The sequence below is a fragment of the Salmo salar genome, chromosome 09 (assembly GCF_965601325.2).
Source record: "Salmo salar chromosome 09, fSalSal1, whole genome shotgun sequence".
NCBI lineage: Eukaryota > Metazoa > Chordata > Actinopteri > Salmoniformes > Salmonidae > Salmo > Salmo salar.
The window spans coordinates 13,422,431-13,449,648 of NC_138299.1; the positions used below are offsets into that span (position 1 = coordinate 13,422,431).

General features: G+C 43.8%; 1 protein-coding gene across 1 annotated transcript; it reads left to right on the forward strand.

The window, feature by feature from the left end:
* The first annotated feature begins 559 nt into the window (after nucleotides 1–559).
* scpdh (Probable saccharopine dehydrogenase) lies at nucleotides 560–26,241 on the forward strand. The gene is given in 12 exon segments (NM_001139851.1): nucleotides 560–798; nucleotides 4,703–4,815; nucleotides 16,703–16,783; nucleotides 16,991–17,120; nucleotides 22,317–22,366; nucleotides 22,509–22,639; nucleotides 22,748–22,865; nucleotides 24,776–24,895; nucleotides 24,993–25,049; nucleotides 25,167–25,278; nucleotides 25,373–25,454; nucleotides 25,560–26,241. Coding segments are annotated over 12 exon segments (1,284 nt in total). The 5' UTR covers nucleotides 560–599; the 3' UTR covers nucleotides 25,651–26,241.
* Nucleotides 26,242–27,218: the final 977 nt, after the last annotated feature.

Sequence of the window (27,218 nt, forward strand, 5' to 3'; positions counted from 1 at the left end):
TGCCACAAAAGCAACTGTCCCTCATTACTACATCTGCTTAATTACATTACTTTTTTTTTAACCGATTTCTCCGTCTGACAGAGGGCGCATCTGACTATCAGGCGCCTGGTTCCAAATGGAATGCATCCAAATTTCAGCCGGATCAAAACACGCATACACGGGCGCCCGGGCGAGATTAATCGAACTCCCGCGCTATCAAGCCATGATTCAAAATAAAAACAGATTGACAGCACAGACATCCAATTGTAAACCAAAACCTTTACAACCACACCTACTTTTCAGATATCAGCGTTTCAATTGGTTATGTTATTTAATATGTTAATGAGATCAAATAACATGTTTATAACAAATACAAAAAGCTGTATTTAAACTAACATCAATAAAACGCTTTGTTTGTGCATGCAGACTATTTGCATCAGCGGTGTTTAGGCTTCATATCTTTATCAGTGTGGTCAAAGTCCGGCGACCGAGCATCATCATCAGACTACGGAAGTGACAGCTTTGCTATCTGTCATTTATATTAGCACGCTCCTTGCAGTTCGCTCATTCCCATACCCTCTCGCGTCGTAGCGTTTCCCTGAGTATAACTAGTTGGGACTATGGCGAAGGTGGATACCTCCTCTAGCAGACCCTATCACATTGTTATTTTTGGTGCTTCGGGTTTCACCGGGCAGTTCGTGGTTGAAGAGGTGGCCAGGACCGTATCGGAGGGGCCGAATGGGACGCTGACATGGGCTGTGGCTGGGAGAAGCCGACAGAAACTGGACAAAGTTCTAGAGCAGGCCGCCGGAACCCTCGGTACGTATCAATCAAATGTATTTATAAAGCCCTTTTTATATCAGCAGATGTCACAAAGTGCTATACAGAAACCCAGCCTAAAACCCCAAACAGCATGCAATGCAGATGTAGAAGCACGTTGGCTAGGAAACACTTCCTAGAAAGGTAGAAACCTAGAGAGGAACCAGGCTCTGAGGGGTGGCCAGTCCTCTTCTGGCTGGGCTGGGTGGAGATTATAAGAGTACATGGCCATTTAAGGCCAGATTGTTCTTCAAGGTGTTCAAACGTTCATAGATGACCAGCAGGATCAAATAATAATCACAGTGGCTGTAGTGGGTGCAACAGGTCAGTACCTCAGGAGTAAATGTCAGTTGGCTTTTCATAGCTGAGCATTCAGAGGTCGACAGCAGGTGCGGTAGAGAGTGGAAAACAGCCGGTCCGGGACAAGGTAGAACGTCTGGTGAACAGGTCAGGGTTCCCTAGCCGCAGGCAGAACAGTTGAAACTGAAGCAGCAGCATGACCAGGTGGACTGCGGACAGCCAGGAGTCATCAGGCCAGGTAGTCCTGAGGCATGATCCTAGGGCTCTGGTCCTCCAGGAGGGAGGGAGAATTAGAGGGAGCATACTTAAATTCACACAGTACACCAGATAAGACAGACTGACCCTAGCCCCCCTGCACATAGACTATTGCAGCATAGATACTGGAGACTGAGACGGGTGTGTCGGGGGACACTGGCCCCGTCCGACGATACCCCCGGACAGGGCCAACCAAGCAGGATATAACCCCACCCACCTTGCCAAAGCACAGCCCCCACACCACTAGAGGGATATCAACAGACCACCAATTTACTACCCTGAGACAAGGCTGAGTATAGCCCACGAAGATCTCCCCCGCCCAAGGGGGGGGGTGCAAAACCGGAAAAGAAAGGTCACGTCTGTGACTCAACCCACTTAAGTGACACACCCCTCCTAGGGACAGCATGGAAGAGCACTAGCAAGCCAGTGACTCAGCCCCTGTAATAGGGTCAGAGGCAGAGAATCCCAGTGGAGAGAGGGGAGCCGGCCAGGCAGAGACAGCAAGGGCAGTTCGTCGTTCCTGTGCCTTGCCGTTCACCTTCGCACCCCTGGGCCAGACTACACTCAATCATAGGACCTACTGAAGAGATGAGTCTTCAGTAAAGACTTAAAGGTTGAGACAGAGTCTGCATCTCTCACAAGGGTAGGCAGACCATTCCATAACAATTGAGCTCTATAGGAGAAAGCCCTTCCTCCAGCTGTTTGCTTAGAAATTCTAGGGACAATAAGGTCTTTAGATTTCATATCTTAATCAGTGTGCTCAAAGTCTGGCGACCGAGCATCATCATCATCAGACTGGCTTCATTGCCCTAGCTAGCTAACTAGCTAATAGAATTTATATTCCACATTTAATTTGGTCACGCTGGATGTTAACTCGAGAGTAATCTCAGTTAACGCAGATCTAAAGTTTCCCGTCTATGTTTATACTGTCCACGAGAGATTAACCAGAGATGACCTTTGGTCTAGTTAGTTGATTGACACCATTTGTGCGTTGTAATCGGATTTTCCAGGGGGATTCAAGGAAGGAAGCTTTCTTGACAGCTCGGTGTCATCGTGTCTACACTGAGTTTACTGTGTGTCACGCCAGACAGGACGCTCACCTGGACTCATTTAAAACCTAGTCACTGTGTTGTATCAGTTATCATACAACCAAGTGTTCTGCACTTGCATTGCGCTTAGTGCCATAGGCTCGCAACAAACAAAAGTATACATCTCAATTCACAGACATAAGGAATGTCTGTGAATAGTAGTTGTGGTAGCTGGGAATATGTTGTCAGACCAGATATCTCGCACTCGTACAAAGTTGCAGCACTCGATACATTCAGTATAATTTTAAATCGGAGAGAGTGGTTGGCTTGCCAGAAAAGGGATAGCCTAGGTTCTGATGGGGTTGGCATCAGGGAGAATGGAGCTGTTCTTTGTACCTTCTGCCCTCCTGGGATAGCCCTCACCAACAGCTGATTGAAAATGCCCCTGCAGCGCAATAGCCTCTATACAATCCCACCCCCTGGCCTCTCAATGGTTACCCTGCCCAAAAGTGACAGTCTACATGCCCCCCATCACATGGCCAGGTCTGATATTTCAGACACAATTGTCATGGGTTAGGCAATATTTTCTAAACATAATACATTAGAGAGCTTGTTTGGAATACGCACCAGACACTTCGTCATGCGTGTAGAATATGACTTATTTGATAGCCATTCGTCCTGCTATGGCCAGTAGGGCAGTATTTTCCTATCTGTTATGGCTACGGGACAGAGTTCAACGTGTGGCTAACTTATAACAGTCCGTGTTTGGTCATGAGCTACAGGGGGTATTATACCATGTACATTATAACATGTTAACCTATTCAGGGGGCTGACGCAAAGCACCGTAGGGCTGGGATGATGCCAGTATCGCGATACTCATCGGTGTCTTGGCAAGGAAACGAGCCATATAAAGCAGAATATAACTTCTTTAGGAATGTTGGAAACCAACATTATCTTGTAATACAATATTTTCCATACAGCAGGTTTTTAAAAGGACAGAAGAGTTTGGTCTGCTTCGTGTTTTCAATTCTGCCATGGAAAAAATGATTGCGATATAGGCATCGTCCCGGCCCTACAAAGCAGCACAGAACAAACGGTGTATTGTTGACGCTCCTCAAATGTGCTTTATTGAACCAGAATACAAACATAGCAGCGTTTTAGTACTTAGATCTTTTATCTGGCCTACATTTGAAGGCAACGGTGACACGAGGCTTGTGGGAAAACGGATAGCAATGTCTGTTTTCCCCAAGCTAAAGGATAGAACACACACACACACACACACACACACACACACACACACACACACACACACACACACACACACACACAGCGTTCAGTTCAGGGGTCTGACAAACGTTTTGGTCACTGAGCTTTTTAAACCAGGTTGTACATGTATCATATCCTAGCTAGTTAAAGTTTCACGTTATTAGTCGTCTGTACGGGATACACATGGTATACACCATCCAACAAAATTCTGATTGGCAGGTTCCTTCTCGACAATGAAGCAACAGTAAGAAATTATAAAAGCTCAGAATAGGAACATAACGTAAATGGCTCAGTGGAATATAATAAACATTTTAGCATAAGTAGTGTTAGGTTCTCATTTTTTCAGAGTAAATAACTCACGGACACTAGAGAAGCTTTAACCAAGTTTAATTCTTCCCAAAGGTTCTGTACTGCTGTATTCAGACAATGTTGGTTATTTCTCTTTTATTTCTCTTGTGTTGTGTGTGTATGTGTGCATGTGTGTGTGTGTGCTAAGGTGTGGAGAGTCAGAGCAGGTGCTCAGTCCAGTGAAAGTGTTCAGCAGTCTGATGGCTTGTAGATAGTAACTGTCTCTGAGCCTGTTGGTATCAGACCTCATGCTCCGATACCGTCTGCCTGACGGTAAGGGAGTGAACAGCTTGTGGCTGAGGTGTGTGGGGTCCTTGATGATGCTGCAGGCCTTCCTCGGGCACCGTTTCAAGTGGATGTCCTGGATGGGTGGGAGCACGGCTCCAGTGACTTACTGGGCCGTCTTCGTCACCTGCTGGAGGGCCTTGCGGTCATGGACAGAGCATTTCCCGTACCAGTCCATGACGCAACCAGTCAGGACGGTGTCAATGGTGCAGTGGTAGTATTTGGAGAGGACCCAGGGTGGCAATGCTGAATTTCTTCAGCCGCCTTAAGAAGTAGAGACGCTGTTGCGCCCAGCGGTGGTGGTGTTGGTCCGTGACAAGTCCTCAGTGACTTAGTTAAACACATAATGATGTGTGGTGTATTGGTAAGTAGATGTTTATAATATAAAGGTGAAATGACTTAGTCCTCTGCTATGTTATTAGGTAAGCCGGAGCTGAGGACTGCGGTGGAGGTCATCGTTGCTGATGTGGGAGAGCCTGACTCTCTGGCTGCCATGTGCAAACAGGCTGTCATTGTTCTCAACTGTGTGGGGCCAGTAAGTACTGACTGTGGAGATGCAACACACACACATATTTTAAATACTGTAGACGCACACACACACTGTGACAGTACTGCAGAGACACAATGACTCTGTCATAAGTTATTTCAGACCTGATCACCACTCTGCTCTCCTGTTGTGCCATGGGGCAGCAGATAGTGGCCTGATAGCAGTAAGGCCATAACCTCACAGCTTGTGAAACACCTGCAATGATGATGGTGGCTATCACCAGTGCACCTTGTACACACACACAAACACACACACACACACACACACACACACACACACACACACACACACACACACACACACACACACACACACACACACACACACACACAGCCGTTACAGCGAAGGACACTGTACTGGTGTGTACTAGATATAGCTATCTACCATTGTTGCCCTCGCCTCTTCTTCTGTGGGGTTTATCGGCAGGTTGGCATCCAACGTTATGGTGCATTACCGTCATTTACTGCCCTTTCCACCCATCTATGTACTGGAGTCATAGCGTAATAATAGAAGTATAAAGAGGGGTTCCTGCATATGCAGGAATGCCCTGAATTGCGGGCTGCAGTTGCATCCTCCTCTCTGTCTACTCCTTACCTTCTCCAAACACTTTCAACTGTCTCCTGGGGTGTGTTCAGGAGAGTACAATGTCACGAGTCATGTCTGAAGTGTAAAACTACTAATGACTCAGCAATTCATGCCTTCTGGGAATGCTACAAAATTCTAAAGTTATGGGCGGAGTTGGAAAGATGGGCGTCAGAGATATTGTAATGTAAATATACTTTTAATTTGTCTATTTCATGACATATGAGGGTGCAGTGAGATATCCAATGGGTTAGACAATACTCTTCTCATAAATTATCTTTCAAAAAATGTATACTCAAACTGGAAATCAGCCAATCCTCTGTCTTTCACACAATGGAAAGGTCAAATGCATTATTATCTAAAAAACGTGGGTGACGGAGAGAAAAGAAATCATGCAGTTTGAGGCCATGTGATATAAAGGCGATGGGGTTGTGGGCTTGGGCAGGTGTGATGTTTGTATGATGTAGTCGTTTGTATGTTTTGTATTGTTTATAAATGAAATAAGGAGGGTGCAACGTTAGACAACGTTTACAGTGCCTTGCGAAAGTATTCGGCCCCCTTGAACTTTTCGACCTTTTGCCACATTTCAGGCTTCAAACATAAAGATATAAAACTGTAATTTTTTTGTGAAGAATCAACAACAAGTGGGACACAATCATGAAGTGGAACAAAATTTACTGGATATTTCTAACTTTTTTAACAAATAAAAAACTGAAAAATTGGGCGTGCAAAATTATTCAGCCCCTTTACTTTCAGTGCAGCAAACTCTCTCCAGAAGTTCAGTGAGGATCTCTGAATGATCCAATGTTGACCTAAATGACTAATGATGATAAATAGAATCCACCTGTGTGTAATCAAGTCTCCGTATAAATGCACCTGCTCTGTGATAGTCTCAGAGGTCCGTTTAAAGCGCAGAGAGCATCATGAAGAACAAGGAACACACCAGGCAGGTCCGAGATACTGTTGTGGAGAAGTTTAAAGCCGGATCTGGATACAAAAAGATTTCCCAAGCTTTAAACATCCCAAGGAGCACTGTGCAAGCGATAATATTGAAATGGAAGGAGTATCAGACCACTGCAAATCTACGAAGACCCGGCCGTCCCTCTAAACTTTCAGCTCATACAAGGAGAAGACTGATCAGAGATGCAGCCAAGAAGCCCATGATCACTCTGGATGAACTGCAGAGATCTACAGCTGAGGTGGGAGACTCTGTCCATAGGACAACAATCAGTCGTATACTGCACAAATCTGGCCTTTATGGAAGAGTGGCAAGAAGAAAGCCATTTCTTAAAGATATCCATAAAAAGTGTCGTTTAAAGTTTGCCACTAGCCACCTGGGAGTCACACCAAACATGTGGAAGAAGGTGCTCTGGTCAGATGAAACCAAAATCGAACTTTTTGGCAACAATGCAAAACGTTATGTTTGGCGTAAAAGCAACACAGCTCATCACCCTGAACACCATCCCCACTGTCAAACATGGTGGTGGCAGCATCATGGTTTGGGCCTGCTTTTCTTCAGCAGGGGCAGGGAAGATGGTTAAAATTGATGGGAAGATGGATGGAGCCAAATACAGGACCATTCTGGAAGAAAACCTGAAGGAGTCTGCAAAAGACCTGAGACTGGGACGGAGATTTGTCTTCCAACAAGACAATGATCCAAAACATAAAGCAAAATCTACAATGGAATGGTTCACAAATAAACATACCCAGGTGTTAGAATGTCAAAGTCCAGACCTGAATCCAATCGAGAATCTGTGGAAAGAACTGAAAACTGCTGTTCACAAACGCTTTCCATCCAACCTCACTGAGCTCGAACTGTTTTGCAAGGAGGAATGGGCAAAAATGTCAGTCTCTCGATGTGCAAAACTGATAGACACCCCAAGCGACTTACAGCTGTAATCGCAGCAAAAGGTGGCGCTACAAAGTATTAACTTAAGGGGGCTGAATAATTTTGCACGGCCAATTTTTCAGTTTTTTATTTGTTAAAAAAGTTTGAAATATCCAATAAATTTCGTTCCACTTCATAATTGTGTCCCACTTGTTGTTGATTCTTCACACAAAAAATTACAGTTTTATATCTTTATGTTTGAAGCCTGAAATGTGGCAAAAGGTCAAAGTTCAAGGGGGCCGAATACTTTCGCAAGGCACTGTATATAGAAATGTATTGTTCAGAACGGACAGGTCTCAATCCCAAATGGACCCCAGGAACCTATGCACAGATCTGAGAGGATTTCACAGGGCAATCAATATGGTAATAGCTCCAGCTTTCCCTCTGATAGACTAGGTGAAAGTTTCACCATATTCCTTATACCAGAGGTTTTCAAAATATGGCATGCCTCCCCAGAGGGGCACCAGAATTTCAGGGTAGGTGTGAAAGGAAAGCCAAAACAAACTGTATTCGGGTCACACTAGCATTAGTCAGTCTGCGGTGGAGGTCATCGTGGCTGATGTGGAAGAGCCTGACTCTGGCTGCCATGTGAAAACAGGCTGTCATTGTTCTCAACTGTGTGGGGCCAGTAAGTACTGACTGTAGGGCCTCCCGGGTGGCGCAGTGGTCTAAGGCACTGTGCCACTAGAGATTCTGGGTTCGAGTCCAGGCTCTGTCGCAGCCAGCCGGGATCAATTGGCCTAGCGTCGTCCGGGTTAGGGGATGGTTTGGCCGGCAGGGATATCCTTGTCTCATCGCGCACTAGCGACTCCTGTGGCGGGCCGGGCGCAGTGCACGCTGACACGGTTGCCAGGTGTACGGTGTTTCCTCCTTCTGGGTTGGATGGGCATTGTGTCAAGAAGCAGTGCGGCTTGGTTGGGTTGTGATTCAGAGGACGCATGGCTCTCGACCTTGGCCTCTCCCGAGTCTGTACAGGAGTTGCAGTGATGAGAGAAGAGAGTAACTACCAATTGGATACCACGAAATTGGGGCGAAAAAAGGGCTGAAAATACAAAAATAAAAGTACTGACTGTAGAGCCCTCCACGGGCATGCATTTTAAACCCGAGCCCTACCCATGCCTGTGACATTCAGGCCCTACCCTACCTAGGCCCGATTGCTTCTTCCCAATTTAAAGCCCTGCCTGACGTCATACATAACTTCCCTCTTTAGTAAATCCATTAGCTGCTCATCTCTGTCACTCGCTACAGGCATCTCGCTCTGCATGCACTATGCTCATGGCGCTAGCTAGTTAGCACATGTATCCATAGCAACGGCTCCTCTTGACTGCCCTGCTCAATAGCAGTTTTTTAAGTAAGTACCTGCAGTCTCACACTTGTAATAGGAGACAAAGCGGATAGCGTTTTCCTTCACAGAAAACACATTCTGCAGAAAATAGCTTCATTTTCATCAGATGACGACAAAGTGCAAAGCTATTTAGCTGGCAGCCACACAGGTAAATTAGCTTACAATTAAAAAGCAAGATATTTTTTGCAAAAACGATGCATGGACATCATATTTCTAATGCTTATCATAGAAACCATGTAGCCAGCTACATTTCCTATTGTTTTGTTTAAAGATGCAATATGCAGAAACCGCTCAGTCATTTCCTGGTTGCTAAAATTCTAATAATTCGCCTAATTTCAGATTGTGACAAAAAAAAGCAGTCGTTGTGTAGAGAATCATTGTACCATCTAAACAACACCAAATGTTGTACAAAACCGAATGTAAAAGACCCAAAACTAAACTTAAGAACGGGCAGCATAGAAATGGCGCACATTGAACAGATCTACCGTTCCTTAGACTTATTTCCAATGAGAATGTCAGATTCATTTTTAGACTCACTTTTTTACAAAAATGTACATATTGCAGCTTTAAAGTTAATCTTTCATTTTAACAGAAAAATAGTAGGCTGGTTACATCTACAAAAGTCGGAGTGCTGTCTGTTTATAAACTCAGCAAAAAAAGAAACATCCTCTCACTATCAACTGCGTTTATTTTCAGCAAACGTAACGTGTACATACACTGCTCAAAAAAATTAAGGGAACACTAAAATAACACATCCTAGATCTGAATGAATGAAATAATCTTATTAAATACTTTTTTCTTTACATAGTTGAATGTCCTGGCAACAAAATCACACACAAATAATCAATGGAAATCCAATTTATCAACCCATGGAGGTCTGGATTTGGAGTCACACTCAAAATTAAAGTGGAAAACCACACTACAGGCTGATCCAACTTTGATGTAATGTCCTTAAAACAAGTAAAAATGAGGCTCAGTAGTGTGTGTGGCCTCCACGTGCCTGTATGACCTCCCTACAATGCCTGGGCATGCTCCTGATGAGGTGGCGGATGGTCTCCTGAGGGATCTCCTCCCAGACCTGGACTAAAGCATCCGCCAACTCCTGGACAGTCTGTGGTGCAACGTGGCGTTGGTGGATGGAGCGAGACATGATGTCCCAGATGTGCTCAATTGGATTCAGGTCTGGGGAACGGGCGGGCCAGTCCATAGCATCAATGCCTTCCTCTTGCAGGAACTGCTGACACACTCCAGCCACATGAGGTCTAGCATTGTCTTGCATTAGGAGGAACCCAGGGCCAACCGCACCAGCATATGGTCTCACAAGGGGTCTGAGGATCTCATCTCGGTACCTAATGGCAGTCAGGCTACCTCTGGCGAGCATATGGAGGGCTGTGCGGCCCCCAAAGAAATGCCACCCCACACCATGACTGACCCACCGCCAAACTGGTCATGCTGGAGGATGTTGCAGGCAGCAGAACGTTCTCCACGGCGTCTCCAGACTCTCTCACGTCTGTCACATGTGCTCAGTGTGAACCTGCTTTCATCTGTGAAGAGCACAGGGCGCCAGTGGCGAATTTGCCAATCTTGGTGTTCTCTGGCAAATGCCAAACGTCCTGCACGGTGTTGGGCTGTAAGCACAACCCCCACCTGTGGACGTCGGGTCCTCATACCACCCTCATGGAGTCTGTTTCTGACCGTTTGAGCAGACACATGCACATTTGTGGCCTGCTGGAGGTCATTTTGCAGGGCTCTGGCAGTGCTCCTCCAGCACAAAGGCGGAGGTAGCGGTCCTGCTGCTGGGTTGTTGCCCTCTTACGGCCTCCTCCACGTCTCCTGATGTACTGGCCTGTCTCATGGTAGTGCCTCCATGCTCTGGACACTACGCTGACAGACACAGCAAACCTTCTTGCCACAGCTCGCATTGATGTGCCATCCTGGATGAACTGCACTACCTGAGCCACTTGTGTGGGTTGTAGACTCCGTCTCATGCTACCACTAGAGTGAAAGCACCACCAGCATTCAAAATGACCAAAACATCAGCCAGGAAGCATAGGAACTGAGAAGTGGTCTGTGGTCACCACCTGCAGAACGACTCCTTTATTGGGGGTGTCTTGCTAATTGCCTATAATTTCCACCTGTTGTCTATTCCATTTGCACAACAGTATGTGAAATTTATTTTCAATCAGTGTTGCTTCCTAAGTGGACAGTTTGATTTCACAGAAGTGTGATTGACTTGCAGTTACATTGTTGTTTAAGTGTTCCCTTTATTTTTTTGAGCAGTATATTTGTATGAACATAAGATTCAACAACTGAAACATAAACTGAACAAGTTCCACAGACATGTGACTAACAGAAAATTGAATAATGTGTCCCTGAACAAAGGGGGGGTCAAAATCAAAAGTAACAGTCAGTATCTGGTGTGGCCACCAGCTGCATTAAGTACTGCAGTGCATCTCCTCCTCGTGGACTGCACCAGATTTGCCAGTTCTTGCTGTGAGATGTTACCCCACTCTTCCACCTTTGCACCTGCGAGTTCCCGGACATTTCTGGGGTGGATGGCCCTAGCCCTCACCCTCCGATCCAACAGGTCCCAGACGTGCTCAATGGGATTGAGATCCGGGCACTTCGCTGGCCATGGCAGAACATTGATATTCCTGTCTTGCAGCAAATCACGCACAGAACGAGCAGTATGGCTCGTATGCAGTATTCTGGAGGGTCATGTCAGGATGAGCCTGCAGGAAGGGTACCACATGAGGGAGGAGGATGTCTTACCTGTAACGCACAGCATTGAGATTGCCTGCAATGACAACAAGCTCAGTCTGATGATGCTGTAACAGACCATGACAGACCCTCCACCTCCAAATCGATTCCGCTCCAGAGTACAGGCCTCGGTGTAACGCTCATTCCTCCAACGATAAACGCGAATCCGACCATAAACCCTGGTGAGACAAAACCGCGACTCGTCAGTGAAGAGCACTTTTTGCCAGTCCTGTCTGGTCCAGCGACGGTGAGTTTGTGCCCATAGGCGACATTGTTCCCAGTGATGTCTGGTGAGGACCTGCCTTACAACAGGCCTACAAGCCCTCAGTCCATCCTCTCTCAGCCTATTGCGGGCTGTCTGAGCACTGATGGAGGGATTGTGTGTTCCTGGTGTAACTCGGGCAGTTGTTGTTGCCATCCTGTACCTGTCCCGCAGGTGTGATGTTCGGATGTACCGATCCTGTGCAGGTGTTGTTACACGTGGTCTGCCACTGCGAGGACATTCAGCTGTCTGTCCTGTCTCCCTGTAGCGCTGTCTTAGGCGTCTCATAGTACAGACATTGCAATTTATTGCCCTGGCCACATCTGCAGTCCTCATGCCTCCTTGCAGCATGCCTAAGGCACGTTCACGCAGATGAGAAGGCACCCTGGGCATCTTTCTTTTGGTGTTTTTCGGAGTCAGTAGAAAGGCCTCTTTAGTGTCCTAAGTTTTCATAACTGTGACCTTAATTGCCTACCGTCTGTAAGCTGTTAGTGTCTTAACGACCGTTCCACAGGTGCATGTTCATGAATTGTTTATGGTTCATTGAACAAGCATGGGAAACAGTGTTTAAACCCTTTACAATGAAGATCTGTGAAGTTATTTGGATTTTTACTAATTATCTTTGAAAGACAGGGTCCTGAAAAAGGGACGTTTCTTTTTTTAGAATGCCAGTTCATGAATTCTCATCTGAGTGGAGAAGTGCAACTGAAGCACACAATTAGTCTGATGAAGAGCAGAAATTACAATAGGAAGCATTTTAGATCTGCTTTTACAAAATGCAGAAATATATTTCTTATGCGTTTTTAAATGTTTTAATTTCATTTACTATAGTAGTTAATCTTAAGTGGCTGAATTAATAAAGTGACGGCGCATCATATTGTGTTAGCTTTCTGCCGTGTTTGAGAAGTCAAAGCCCTTTGGATGAGTTATCTGTACAGCTGTTATCTTTTGATTTCCTAGTGTTTTTTTTCTTCTGCTCTGTCTGCTCCTCCCCCATCTTTTCTGAGAAGAGCAGGCAGGCCCATTTCCCTAGTGGCTCCAGACTCCACACAGACACAGCATGTACACATGCTGCTCCAGAGCCAGTACTGTTCTTCCTTCAGACAAGCATGCGAGCAAGCAACTTTGTTCATTTGCTCAATTTCTCTAGTTCACATTCGCTTGTAAATATCCAAACTCACCAAAAATGACATTCTGTAGCGTCTAGCTATATATGTACAACTTTATGAGCTGAATTGCCTGTCTTTGCAATCCAGGGATGAGAGAAGGACGGTATATGACGATATGGAAATCTGGATATTGCCCAACCCTAGAGAGCAGTGAACTGTTAAATAGTTTTCATCACTAAACTCTGACAAAACTCAAGGAACATTTTTATTTTCTGTGAAATAATCTCCCCTGTCTTATATTTGACGAGGTTGAAGCAGATATGACTTATTATTTATTTAATTTTCAACTTTATTTAACTAGGCACGTCAGTTAAGAACAAATTCTTATTTACAATGGCGGTCTTCCGGGGAACAGTGGGTTAACTGCCTCGTTCAGGGGCAGAACGACAGATTTTTACATTGTCAGCTCGGGGATTCGATCCAACAACCTTTCGGTTACTGGCCCAAAGCTCTAAACATTAGGCTACCTGCCACCCCACTGTGCAGCAGCAGAGCACGAGCAAATGGCTCGGCTTCAAAATGTTAGTGATCAATTTAATGATACCCGAGCCCTACCAGTACGTTAGTTATTGATGAAAAAACGTTGGGTAGCAGAGCTACCCAATGTTTTTTCACAGAAAATAAAAATGTCACACACACCCACAGACATCTGGTAAATACTGTAGACATACACACTGTGACAGTACTGCAGAGACACAATGACTCTGTCATAAGTTATATCAGACCTGATCACCACTCTGCTCTCCTGTTGTGCCATGGGGCAGCAGATAGTGCCTGATAGCAGTAAGGCCATAGCCTCACAGCTTGTGAAACACCTGCAATGATGATGGTGGCTATCACCAGTGCACCTTGTACACACACACACACACACGTGTACACACACACACACACACACACATACACACACACACACAGCCAGCCATTGCAGGGCTGTCAGGTGTGACTTGGTGTGGTAGAATCCCTGTCATTGTGATACACAGCTTCACCACAGAACTCTGGATGAAGTAAAGTGTCTATTCCCATCTCCACCAGTAGGGGGCACTGTTGTCATGTCTGATCATCACCTCAGCCTCTCTGTCTACTCCCTACCTTCTTCAAACACATCCTGGGGTGTGTTCAGGAAGGTGCAACGTTACACAAAGTTCAGATAGAAATGTATTGTTCAGAACAGACAGGTCCCAATCCCAAATGGACCCCTGGACCCTATGCACGAATCTGAGAGGCTTTGATCATTTATAGAAAGAATTTCAACAGCAGGTTGAAACGGTGTAAAACACGGGTTGCGGATGTTGTTTCAAAGCCTAACACAATGAAATGGAGGCTTTCTTACGCATATTAGAGCTGATACATAGGTTTATGAGCCCTCACCCCAGAAAAAAACGTACAATTATGATGGTGCTGTTCTACAATACATAGCCTACCACATATTAGGCATGGCAGAAAAACATAAAACAAAGCTGATTTAAGATGTCATTGGTACATAATTGGTCTAGCCTATACTCCAAAATTCTACAAATTCAAGTAATGGCCTTTGAGTGTGGACTGTTATTATGCATACTGGATGGACAGGTTACCTTATGCTATTGCTCCAAAAATGTCTATCCACGAGTATGGGAGATGACGTATAGCCCTAGGCGATGCTGTTAGTTTATTGATTGCGCAGGGCGGCTTACATTTAGCCGACAGGGAATTTGTATTTAAAGAATTTTACATTTTCATAATTAATTGGGTGACGCCTTACTTTTTCAGCTATACAAAATATCTGATCCAGCATGCAAATCCACCTCCTCCTCTCTCTCTCTCCTTTATTAATGTGTCGAACGTGTCAACATTTGAGTGAAAACCTGTTACTATCGATGTTCCCAAACAGATTTCATTTGGTTTCTTAAATGAAGCACTGGGTAGCTTCAGAAACGGGGTTGGCGAGCCCATGGTTGACAGAGTTTGGGCGGGAAATGACCTGTTGCTCAGCGAGAGTATGCTCCTCAAACAGTGGTTGATGCGTGGAGTGAATTAAGTGTTTTTATAGTTTTCTCATTTGCTCATATTAAGCACAGCTCCGCTATAAAACCGAAGCAGCCTACCGTCATCATTGAAATACTGACTCCAATTTGCTATTGGCGTGCGTATGGATGACATGTCTTTTTTCCCCCCCTGCCACTGTTCCTGCCCATTTCATAAGGCAAGGAACAGAGTGCAAGCTTTTTTTGCGACTTTCTCAAATCATCAGTAGCCTTTAGTCGGACCAAGCAGCTCATATATGTTTTGATTTCTAAGACATTCGAAGGTTTGTATCATTCACAACTGACGTTGCCAAATAACTCTAAATCTAGCATATAGGACCTGTTTCAAATGGTCACTTTTACGCTCGCCCGGATTGGGGAAAAAGATCATTCATATTTTATTCAGCAAAGTTCAATTATACTCTTACTTTAAAATCCTATAATATAAAATAATGGCACAGGATTTATAAGCGTATCTTGTCAGCTTAATGAACAAGCCTTCAGCCTATGGCATGGAGAATAGCCAGATAACAGAGTAGGCCAACTCACATTTTCTTCATATCGTAATGTTTCTTTAGACCTGACTAAAATAAATAATGGATTTACTGTGATGTTGCGTTTTTATATTTTTGTATAATACACCAATTTCAAAGATTTTGCTGAGTTACAGTTCATATAAGGAAATCAGTCAAATAAATAAATTGGGCCCTAATCTATGGTGCAGCCATGGGTGGGCCTGGTAGGGCATAGGTCCACCCACTTGACCAATGCCCACCCACTGTAGAGTCAGGCCAGCCAATCAGAATGAGTTTTTCTCAACAAAAGGGCTTCAATACAGGCAGAAATAATCCTTAGAACCCTCCTCCCTCCTAAAATGATCCCACAGGTGAAGAAGTTGAATTTGGAGGACCTGGGCTGGCGTGGTTACACATGGTCTGCCGTTGTGAGGCCGGTTGGACGTACTGCTAAATTCTCTAAAACGACGTTGGAGGCAGCTTATGTTAGAGAAATGAACATTCAATTCTCTGGCAACAGCTTTGGTGGACATTCCTGCAGTCAGCATGCCAATTGCACGCTCCCTCAAAGCTTGAGACATCTGTGGCATTGTGTTGCATGACAAAACGGCACATTTAGAGTGTGTAATGATCATGCCGTTTAATCAGCTTCTTGATATGCCACACCTGTCAGGTGGATGGACTATCTTGACAAAGGATAAAATACTCACTAACAGGGATGTAAACAAATTTGTGCACAAAATTTGAGAGGAATAAGCTTTTTGTGCGTATGGAACATTTCTGTGATCTTTTATTTCAGCACTTTACATGTTGCATTCATATTTTTGTTCATTGTAAATTGATTTATAACTTTTTTTTTTAAATGTAGATGTTCCAAAGGCACGCATCAGTGGTTTGTATGTGTGGAGGCCTGGAGATGCTGAACTTGTTCATGTTAATTAACGGTCAATTACCGTGAGACCGGCGGTCTCTTGCATGACGATAACCGGCTGACAAAATGTCATGACCGCCACAGCCCTAGGTGCGCCTCCCCAGGGGGGCACCAGAGCGTTTCAGGGGAGGTTTGAAAGGAAAGCCGAATCAAGAACTGTATTCGGTTCACGCTAGATTAGCCAGTCCAGAGAGAAGCGATAGCTGTGAGTGTAACACACAGTGGCATGGTCCAGCAGTGACCAGACATTGAACATGACATGAAATCATAATGACTTCTAAAGGCCTTCATACAAAATGTATAAATAAATTATTGGAGAAGAAATTATACTGTAGTGACACAAGCACCTTGGTGAATGGATTTTGTTTATATGTGTGTGTGTGTGTGTGTGTGTGTGTGTGTGTGTGTGTGTGTGTGTAGTACAGGTTCTGGGGCGAGCCTGTGGTAAAGGCATGCGTGGAGAACGGCGCACACTGCATTGACATCTGTGGAGAACCCCAGGTAAGTGGACAACATAACAACACACTCACAAGGCTACAATCCCTAATTGACCCTGTTCCCTACCGTCCATCGCTCCTGTAGAGCTGACAGGACTTGATAGATGGAAGAAATATCTCACACACACCACTAGGTGAATTGGGAGGCCTGCTGGATGCCATGCTGTTCCCTATTACGTGTGTGTGTGTGTGTGTGTGTGTGTGTGTGTAGTTCCTAGAGAGTATGCAGTTGAACTACGACAGCCAGGCAGCTGATAAAGGAGTGTACATCGTGGGGGCTTGTGGCTTCGACTCCATACCTGCAGACATGGGAGTCATCTACACCAGGGACCAGTTCAAAGGTGTGTATGTGTGTTCTCTCCCTGAGGGTTTAAAAAATATATATTTTAGGGGTAGATCAGCTTTAATATTGCAGATAGATGGTAGCTTCCATCAATGTAATTATATGCATCATTTCCAATCCCCGATATATATTTTTTGTATACAGTACCAGTCAAAGGTTTGGACACCTACTCATCCCAGGGTTTTTCTTTATATTTACTGTTGTCTACATTGTAGAATAATAGTGATGACATCAAAACTATGAAATAACACATGGAATCATGTAGTAACCAAAAAAGTGTTAAACAAATAAAAATATATTAGAGATTCTTCAAAGTAGCCACCCTTAGCTTTGAGGACAGCTTTGCACACTCTTGGCATTGTCTCAACCAGCTTCATGAGGTAGTCACCTGGAATGCATTTCAATTAAACAGGTGTAGGCCTTGTTAAAAGTTAATTTCTGGAATTTCTTTCCTTAATGCATTTGAGCCAATCGGTTGTGTTGTGACAAGGTAGGGGTGGTATACAGACGATAGCCCTATTTGGTAAAAGACCAAGTCCATATTATGGCAAGAACAGCTCAAATAAGCAAAGAGAAAGACAGTCCATCATTACTTTAAGACATGAAGGTCAGTCAATCCGAAAAAATTCAAGAACTTTGAAAGTTCCTTCAAGTGTAGTTGTATAAACCATCAAGCGCTATGATGAAACTGGCTCTCATGAGGACCACCACAGGAAAGGAAGACCCAGAGTTACCTCTGCTGCTGAGGATAAGTTCATTAGAGTTATCAGCCTCAGAATTTGCAGCCTAAATAAATGCTTCGGAGTTTAAGTAACAGACACATCTCAACATCAACTACTCAGAGGAGACTGCGTGAACCAGGCCTTTGTGGTCGAATTGCTGCAAAGAAACCACTACTAAAGGACACCAATAAGAAGAAGAGACTTGCTTGGGCCAAGAAACACAAGCAATGGACATTAGACCAGTGGAAATCCATCCAAATGTTAGATTTTTGGTTCCAACTGCCGTGTCTTTGTGAGACGCAGAGTAGGTGAACGGATGATCTCCGCATGTGTGGTTCCCACTGTGAAGCATGGAGGAGATGGTGTGGGGGTGCTTTGCTGGTGACACTGTCAGTGATTTATTTAGAATAAAGCACACTTAACCAGCATGGCTACCACAGCATTCTGCAGCGATACGCCATCCCATCTGGTTTGTGCTTAGTGGGACTATCATTTGTTTTTCTGAAGGATAATGACCCAAAACACACCTCCAGGCTGTGTAAGGCCTATTTGACCGATGAGAGTGATTAAGTGCTGCATCAGATGACCTGGTCTCCACAATCACCCGACCTCAACCCAATTGAGATGATTTGGGATGAGTTGGACCGCAGAGTGAAGGAAAAACAGCCAACAAGTGCTCAGTATATGTGGGAACTCATTCAAGACTGTTGGAAAAGTATATTCCTCATGAAGCTGGTTGAGAGAATGCCAGGAGTTTGCAAAACTGTCAAGGCAAAAGCTACTTTGAAGAATCTATAAAATACAATATTCGATTTGTTTAACACTTTTTTTGGTTAATACATGTGTTATTTCATGGTTTTGATTTCTTCACTATTATTCTACAATGTAACTACTCTTGAATGAGTAGGTGTGCAAACTTTTGTGTGTGTGTGTGTGTGGCTCAGTTGGTAGAGCATGGTGTTTGCAACGCCAGGGTTGTGGGTTCGATTCCCACGGGGGACCAGTACGGGAAAAAGAAAATGTATGAAATGTATGCATTCACTACTGTAAGTCGCTCTGGAAAGGAGCGTCTGCTAAATGACTAAAATATAAATGTAATGTAAAATGTGTGTGTTTTTGTGTGTATATAGATAGAGCCATCCCTACAGTTGAAGTCGGAAGTTTACATACACTTAGGTTGGAGTAATTAAAACTAGTTTTTCAACCACTCCACAAATTTCTTGTTCATAAAACTATAGTTTTGGCAAGTTGGTTAGGACATCTACTTTGTGTAATTTTTCCAACAATTGTTTACAGACAGATTATTTCACTTATTCACTGTATCACATTTCCAGTGGGTCAGAAGTTTACATACACTAAGTTGACTGTGCCTTTAAACAGCTTGGAAAATTCCAGAATGCGGTGTCATGGCTTTAGAAGCTTCTGATAGGCTAATTGACATAATTTGAGTCAATTGGAGGTGTACCTGTGGGGGAAAAAAAGGAAGCTTGCAGCACAACATACCTATAATACATTCAGCACAGGCCAAGAGGCTTCAGGCATTCTTTATGGACGGCTGTGAGAAGTTTTACACTTCTAGTTGGATTACTAGGCCCTTATCGGTCATGCTCTCTCTCCTGACAATCCTTTTTCTTAGAGCACACATTCGTATGTATGTATGTAATGTATGTTTTCCCCTAACCTTACCGCCCATATCTGGAGTAAATTAACAGACAACAACACTTAGGCTTCTACTTCTAGGTTATACATGCTATATACATTTTACGGACACAGTGTATTTTACAATAGTTATTGTTTGTTTTTAATCCCTTCCTTCACCTACCCTCAACCCCTCCCATCTATCTCTGAAGACCATCCAGTTTGATTTCTAGTTCACATTTATTTTTAACTGTGCTGTTTTAACAAGTTCTGAACCTAAACTCAGCAAAAAAAGAAACGTCCCTTTTTCAGGACCCTGTCTTTCAAAGATAATTAGTAAAAATCCAAATAACTTCACAGATCTTCATTGTAAAGGGTTTAAACACTGTTTCCCATGCTTGTTCAATGAACCATAAACAATTCATGAACATGCACCTGTGGAACGGTCGTTAAGACACTAACAGCTTACAGACGGTAGGCAATTAAGGTCACAGTTATGAAAACTTAGGACACTAAAGAGGCCTTTCTACTGACTCCGAAAAACACCAAAAGAAGGATGCCCAGGGTCCCTGCTCATCTTCTTGAACGTGCCTTAGGCATGCTGCAAGGATGAGGACTGCAGATGTGGCCAGGGCAATAAATTGCAATGTCCGTACTGTGAGACTCCTAAGACAGCGCTACAGGGAGACAGGACGGACAGCTGATCGTCCTCGCAGTGGCAGACCACGTGTAACAACACCTGCACAGGATCGGTACATCCGAACATCACACCTGCGGGACAGGTACAGGATGGCAACAACAACTGCCCGAGTTACACCAAGAACACACAATCCATCCATCAGTGCTCAGACTGTCCACAATAGGCTGAGAGAGGCTGGACTGAGGGCTTGTAGGCCTGTTGTAAGGAAGGTCCGGTGACGTCACCAGAGATCACCGGCAACAACGTCGCCTATGGGCACAAACCCACCGTCGCTGGACCAGACAGGACTGGCAAAAAGTGCTCTTCTCTGACGAATCGCGGTTTTGTCTCACCAGGCGTGATGGTCGGATTCACGTTTATCGTCAAAGGAATGAGCATACACCGAGGCCTGTACTCTGGAGATGGATCGATTTTGGAGGTGGAGGGTCCGTCGTGGTCTGGGGCGGTGTGTCACAGCATCATCGGACTGAGCTTGTTGTCATTGCAGGCAATCTCAACGCTGTGCGTTACAGGGAAGACATCCTCCTCCCTCATGTTGTACCCTTCCTGCAGGCTCATCCTGACATGACCCTCCAGCATAACAATGCCACCAGCCATACTGCTCGTTCTGTGTGTGATTTCCTGCAAGACAGGAATGTCAGTGTTCTGCCATGGCCAGCGACAAGCCCCTATCTCAATCCCATTGAGCACGTCTGGGACCTGTTGGATCGGAGGGTGAGGGATAGGGCCATTCCCCCCAGCAATGTCCGGGAACTTGCAGGTGCCTTGGTGGAAGAGTGGGGTAACATCTCACAGCAAGAACTGGCAAATCTGGTGCAGTCCATGAGGAGATGATCTGCAGTACTTAATGCAGCTGGTGGCCACACCAGATACTGACTGTTACTTTTGATTTTGACCCCTTTTGTTCAAGGACACATTATTCAATTTCTGTTAGTCACATGTCTGTGGAACTTGTTCAGTTTATGTCTCAGTTGTTGAATCTTGTTATGTTCATACAAATATTTGCACATGTTAATTTTGCTGAAAATAAACGCAGTTGACAGTGAGAGGACGTTTATTTTTTTTCTGAGTTTATATATATTATTGTATTTTTGGCTTAAATGCGTTCTTGAACATGTGAACTTTAATGTGCCTTAATTACAAACTTGTATTGTATCCATAACTATGGCAAAAAAATGTATTATTTGCCTAGTTTAGCCAAGGAGAAAGCACTGAGCTATACAGGGAGAATGAAAGGTTCCTTCCTGGCTAGTCATGAATGGCTGAGATAATGGGGTAGCCTATAATAGAATGGGGGCTTCCCTGGTCAGAATAGATAGATCATTTTATTTGCGCAGATTTTTTTTAAACATTGCTGCCCTGAATTTAGCTCAGTTTAAGTAGAGAGGGTTTCAGTTGTTCAGTTTATGTCTCAGTTGTTGTATCTTATGTTCATACAAATATTTACACGTTTGCTGAAAATAAACGCAGTTGACAGTGAGAGGATGTTAATTTTTTTGCTGAGTTTATATACACTTTACGGACACAGTATATTTTACATTAGTTATCTTATTAGTCCCACCCTTCAGCTCCACTCAACCCCTCCCATCTATCTCTGAAGACATCCCATTTTTTTCTTCTATTTGCCATATTTTAACTGTGCTGTGATGTTTCACAAAAGTTCTGAACCTTGTTATTCTCATAGTTTCTACAGATACAATTTTCTGAAAAAAGTATTCATATATTATTGATCGATTTGACTGACTTTTCAAATCACCCAGTATTGCTTTTTGTAAAGTTAGCTCAGGTAAGTGTTGCAATTCTTCAGCCATTCCTGGACCTACGACCAAAAACAAGCTACATATGGACAGTATCAAAACAAATGATTGAATGATTGTCTCTTCGCAAACAAAATCTGCAGAGCTAGGATTGTTGTATCCCCCATATATATTATATTTTTTTAGAAAAATTCAAAGTTTTGATCTGCCGTCGTTTTGCATATCAGTTCATAAACCATGTGCCATGGAATCGGTACATTGCAAATCTCTTCCCAACTATTTTGCAATCTATACATCTCCCTGAGGTTAGTTTACTTCATCTGTTTGTGTGTGCTCTCCATTGGGTTTGTGTGTCACAGTTGTTTCTCTCATCACAGGGACACTCACAGCTCTAGAGAGCTTCCTGACAGCCAGCACAGGACCTGAGGTAAGACTCCATTACCCATAAATCCACACACTGCCCAGGCCTCATTTGTCCTGTAAACAGTAAATCATTGTAATCCCTGCCTCATCTTTGTAAGAATCTGTTTTTAAAAGTGTGTTGGTACTCCGATCTGTCTCTGTCTCAGGGTGGTTCTATCAATGATGGGACATGGAAGTCGGCCATCTATGGTTTTGCTGACAGCGGGAAGCTGCGGAGCCTCAGAAAGAAGTTTGGACACAAACCTCTCCCTGTGGTGGGCTCAAAGATCAAACGCAGGTACAGGGAGCTGTGTGTGTGTGTGTGTGTGTGTGTATGTGTGTGTTTGCGCTTGCACGTGTGTTTATTTGATATTGAATTAACTTTACAGTGTGTGTGTGTGTGTAGGAGTGCCCTGTTCTACAGCAATGAGGTTCAGCAGTATGCAGTTCCGTTCATGGGAGCCGACCCCTCGGTGGTGAAGAGATCTCAACGCTTTTTGCTGGAGGAACACCAGGAAACACCTGTGGGTCTCTCTCACACACACACACACACACAGAGCGAGAGCCTGTCATGAGCACAGTGCAATTTTTGTGGGATGTGGCTCTGTCTAAACGTGAGAAATAGAATATGGCCTACTAAATCTTGGGTGTCTGTGTGTGCATCACAGCTAGGGCATGGGGTGATGACTTGTATGTATTTAATGTAATAATGTTGGCTCCAAACTTCATTACAAGGGATAATGGAGTACATTTTGTTGATGTAAGACTTATTTATGTTAAAACATCTTAAGGATCGGACCCTTTTTTTTTCAATTTAAGTTTACACACTCCCAGGAATGTCATACATGATGGATCATTAGCTTCCCTACAGAAAAGACTAATCTTCACACATCTAGATGGCTGGGCGGTGTGGGTGTGGAGCCAGAGACAGCAGTGGGGTCAAACTGTAGACCCCAGTTCCTACATTTTGAATATAAACATTTATTTTTTTCAAACAAAACTACACTACATTTTTATCTCTGGGACCCTCAGGATGACAAATCAGAGCAAGATTACTGAATGTAAGTACATTATTTACCTTCAGAGGTGAATATATCAAACCAGTTGCCGTAATAAATGTTTTGTTGTGCACTATCCTCAAACAATAGCATGGTATTTTTTTTCTGTAATAGCTACTGTAAATTGGACAGCGCAGTTAGAGTAACAATAATTTAAGCTTTCTGCCCATATAAGATATGTCTATGTCCCGGAAAGTTGGCAGTTGTTTACAACGGCATTCAAGTCAAAGAAAGACATGCTCTGGTTCTTTGGCGAATAGAAAGTATTTTTTAAACCTCAGGCTTTGGGCTCTGTGTCAATGTGTAGTTACTAGATACATAGTCTTAGGTGTAAAGTCACCCGTTTAGGGGACCTGCGTGGTTCTGTAACCGGTTATGACTGAGTGATAGCCCTGGTTCCCACAGACACGGTAGTATATTTTTTGCACCTGTGTGACGTAGGATGTGAAATCTGAAACAACTTGAAGCTGGGATGTCCCTCCTACCATTTCATTCCCTTTTCCGACTGTCCATCAACTCCTTGCTGAGCCCCACGTCACAGCCACTGACAATGAACATGCCTGCAATCCTTACATCGTAGCACAGCAGGGGAGAGTGGTTTCATCACTATAGCACATTGATATCGATTTGTAGCCATTCATCTAAAAGAATCCATAGATTTTAAACACTTTCTGTTTGTCATAGATGGACAAGATTATTATGAGATGAAAGGCGAGTTCCTAACGAGTTCAGGAAGCCAAGCTACAGCTCTGTGACGTTCATAGCGATGGGGGGCAGATGTTTTGATCGAGAAATCTTTAGAATATATGCACATTATCTCTAACACTAAACATACAAGTATGTATTTCACAGTTATAAGGTTAAATCTTATAGTTAGTGCTTTTATAATTTGATAATTCTATATTTAGAAAACATGTAATTTCAAGCCTTATACATACATTTTTGTTCAATAGGAAATACGTCATATACAGTAAAGTATTTGTACTGTGTACTTGAGCTTATGTTCAAGTGACTACACCTCAGCAATTTAACTATTTTTACCAGAAAGGTGAGATTTTAACCTGTCATGGAGTATACAGCATTCTACAGTATACAGCATTACATTAACAGTCTCAAATAATGTAGTTACATTTAAGAGGATAATCTATGAGCAGAATGACTGTTTTACATCAATTAGCCACGAATTCCCTAGGTTTGAAAGCGACTTTTCTTGAAGCTATGCCATGCAATTTTCCCTACATTTCCTCCCTTGTGGGCCCCCTTGCAATTAAAATTCTAGCTAATGAGCTTCAGCCCCCCTTTCTTGCTCACTCTCTCTCTGGGCAATCCGCAAATTTAGTGTGATGTGACCCGTTTGGCCTTTTGTGTGGCCCCAGGTCCAGTATGGTGCATATGCAGGAGTAGGAGGTGTGGCCAACATTGTCAAGATGCTATTCGCTGGGATGATGTTCTGGTTCCTGGTCAAATTCAGCTTTGGACGAGACCTGCTGATTAAGGTGAACAAGGACACACACACACTGATATATACATACACACACAGAATGAAAACCTCTCTCACTACCTCTTTTTTTTCCCCCTCTTCTCTGTCTTTAGTATCCAGAGTTTTTCTCCTTTGGTTTCTTCTCCAAGGATGGACCGACAAGAAAGCAGGTACAGTTTTATGAATATCTCTTGTTTGCAAAATTGCCAGTGATTGGTGTTTGAGTGTCACTCGGATGGATGGTTGGTCCTTCTCGTCAGTGATTGGTGTGTTTCTGTGTCACTCAGATGGAGGGTTCGTCCTTCAAGTTTGCCTTCTACGGAGAAGGTTACACTGAGGGACAGGACCCCAGCCAGGGACGACCCAATGCTAAGATCCGCACACTAGTCCAAGGACCAGGTACATGAACACACACAAACCGCACTAGTCCAACCCCTCCTCCACGTAATCTGCCGCTGCTGGGGTTAACACAACGCTTCTCTCCCTGTTTCAGAGGCGGGCTACGTGGCCACGCCCATCGCCATGGTACAGGCCGCTATCACCATCCTGAACGAGCCCACAGCCCTCCCCAAGAAGTGAGTTCACACACAGGGTAGTGTTTGTGCGGCTATTGTATTACATCTGATGCATGTCATCTCAACCTCCTCTCTCTCTCTTTCTCTTTCTCTTTCTCTCTCTAGGGGAGGTGTGTACACCCCAGGAGCAACCTTTGCCAAAACTAAGCTGGTGGAGCGTCTCAACAAGCATGGCATCCAGTTCTCTGTCATCTAATGTGTGACCCCTGACCCCCATGTCATCAGCACTTATCACTAGATGGTCATGCTGCAAAGTGAAACTTGGCTAGCGGCAACATTTAGTTAATTAGGGTTGGGTCACGTTTAAAATCAGACTAGTTTTTAAAGAGACAGTTTCCTTCTTGTCAAATAATGGTGCCTCCGCTTTAACTAACTCGCCAACAGTTGTGCAGTTTGTCATGGCTCAGTAGAGTAGAAGAGAAATGCCTGTGAGTGCCTGTTTCTCTCAAAAAAGCTTGACTGCATTATGATGCTTCTGTCCTTCCTCTGATCAATACTTGTTTAATTTCCAAGCACTGTCCGAAACCTACCTTACTTCAAGAAGATCAGAAATTCCTCCTTTGAACGATGGTGTGCTGTAATCAAATATAGTTTAGCGGGATCTGTTTAAAGAATGTGCAACAAAGTAGTGCTTGCTGCTTGTTAGAAATGGTTGTTTTGGGTACTACATACACACAAAGCTGAAATGATCCTTTCCACAACTTTGCAGTGTCTTCTGTGATTCACTGAGCATGTGTTGGACAGGTTCTGTTCTCTACTTGGCTGAATAAAACCAACACTACTGAAATAAACTAGCCTCGTGTCTGATTCCTCACCTGACCAGTCAGAGTTTAGTTTCAGAGGTCCCGGTCTGACAACTCTTAAGGCTGGATTAAATCCGTATTGCAGAAGATCTGCATAAAAAATGAAGGTAATTTCAGATTGAGCCGACATGTGCAGCGTTTGCCGTGAATGCAGTCTCCGCAAACGTGGGAACATTGGCTTTATTTTGGCTCTACAGTTCATATTTGATGTAGTTGGCTCAGAACTATTTCAAGTGTTAGAGGTATATTACATATAAATGTAAAGCAGTGTTGATGGACGTAGGTCCATTTAAATACTTGAATGTGCATGCAGGATATTGGAATGCTGGAAATGGTTAGAGTCCGGGAAAGAAGAGACCAGACGTCCGAATTGAAGCCAGTTAACAATCTTTATTACAATCATCACCTTTCGGTTGTGCCATTCAGATTCCATCGGGTGATTACCGGCATAAAAGGGCCAGTATGGCATACTGGTAAAACATGAGCCTATCATAATTAAAACAAAGATGGGAAGAAAACAGGCTAATACACCATTTATCATTACAGCATGAGAAATTAGCGAATGAACTTAAATGGGTGGTATAGCTTCAGTTCGGTGTGGTTTGAGGTAAACAGTCAAATGACTGGCGGGGACAGAGGGGATACATCAAACAACTCCGGCTATAAGTGTGTCTGTCATTACACTTGTGTTAATTGCCTCCATCAAAGGGTGGGTGCACTGTTTTAGATACAGGAATTCTTGTTTTGCTGACGAACGTGCCCAGGTATAGCCTACTTAAGTGATTCGTTTGACAATCATAAACATGCCTGGTTGTGTTACTGCACCATTAAAAGTTGGTACGTCTTTACTATTAGGCTCTTGATCTTAAGAAGTACCAGAATCTGCACTCTGATAGAAATACTGCATATTTATTTTTCAGGGAACGTATCCAATATTAATTATTTTCCCCTTTAGTGTATG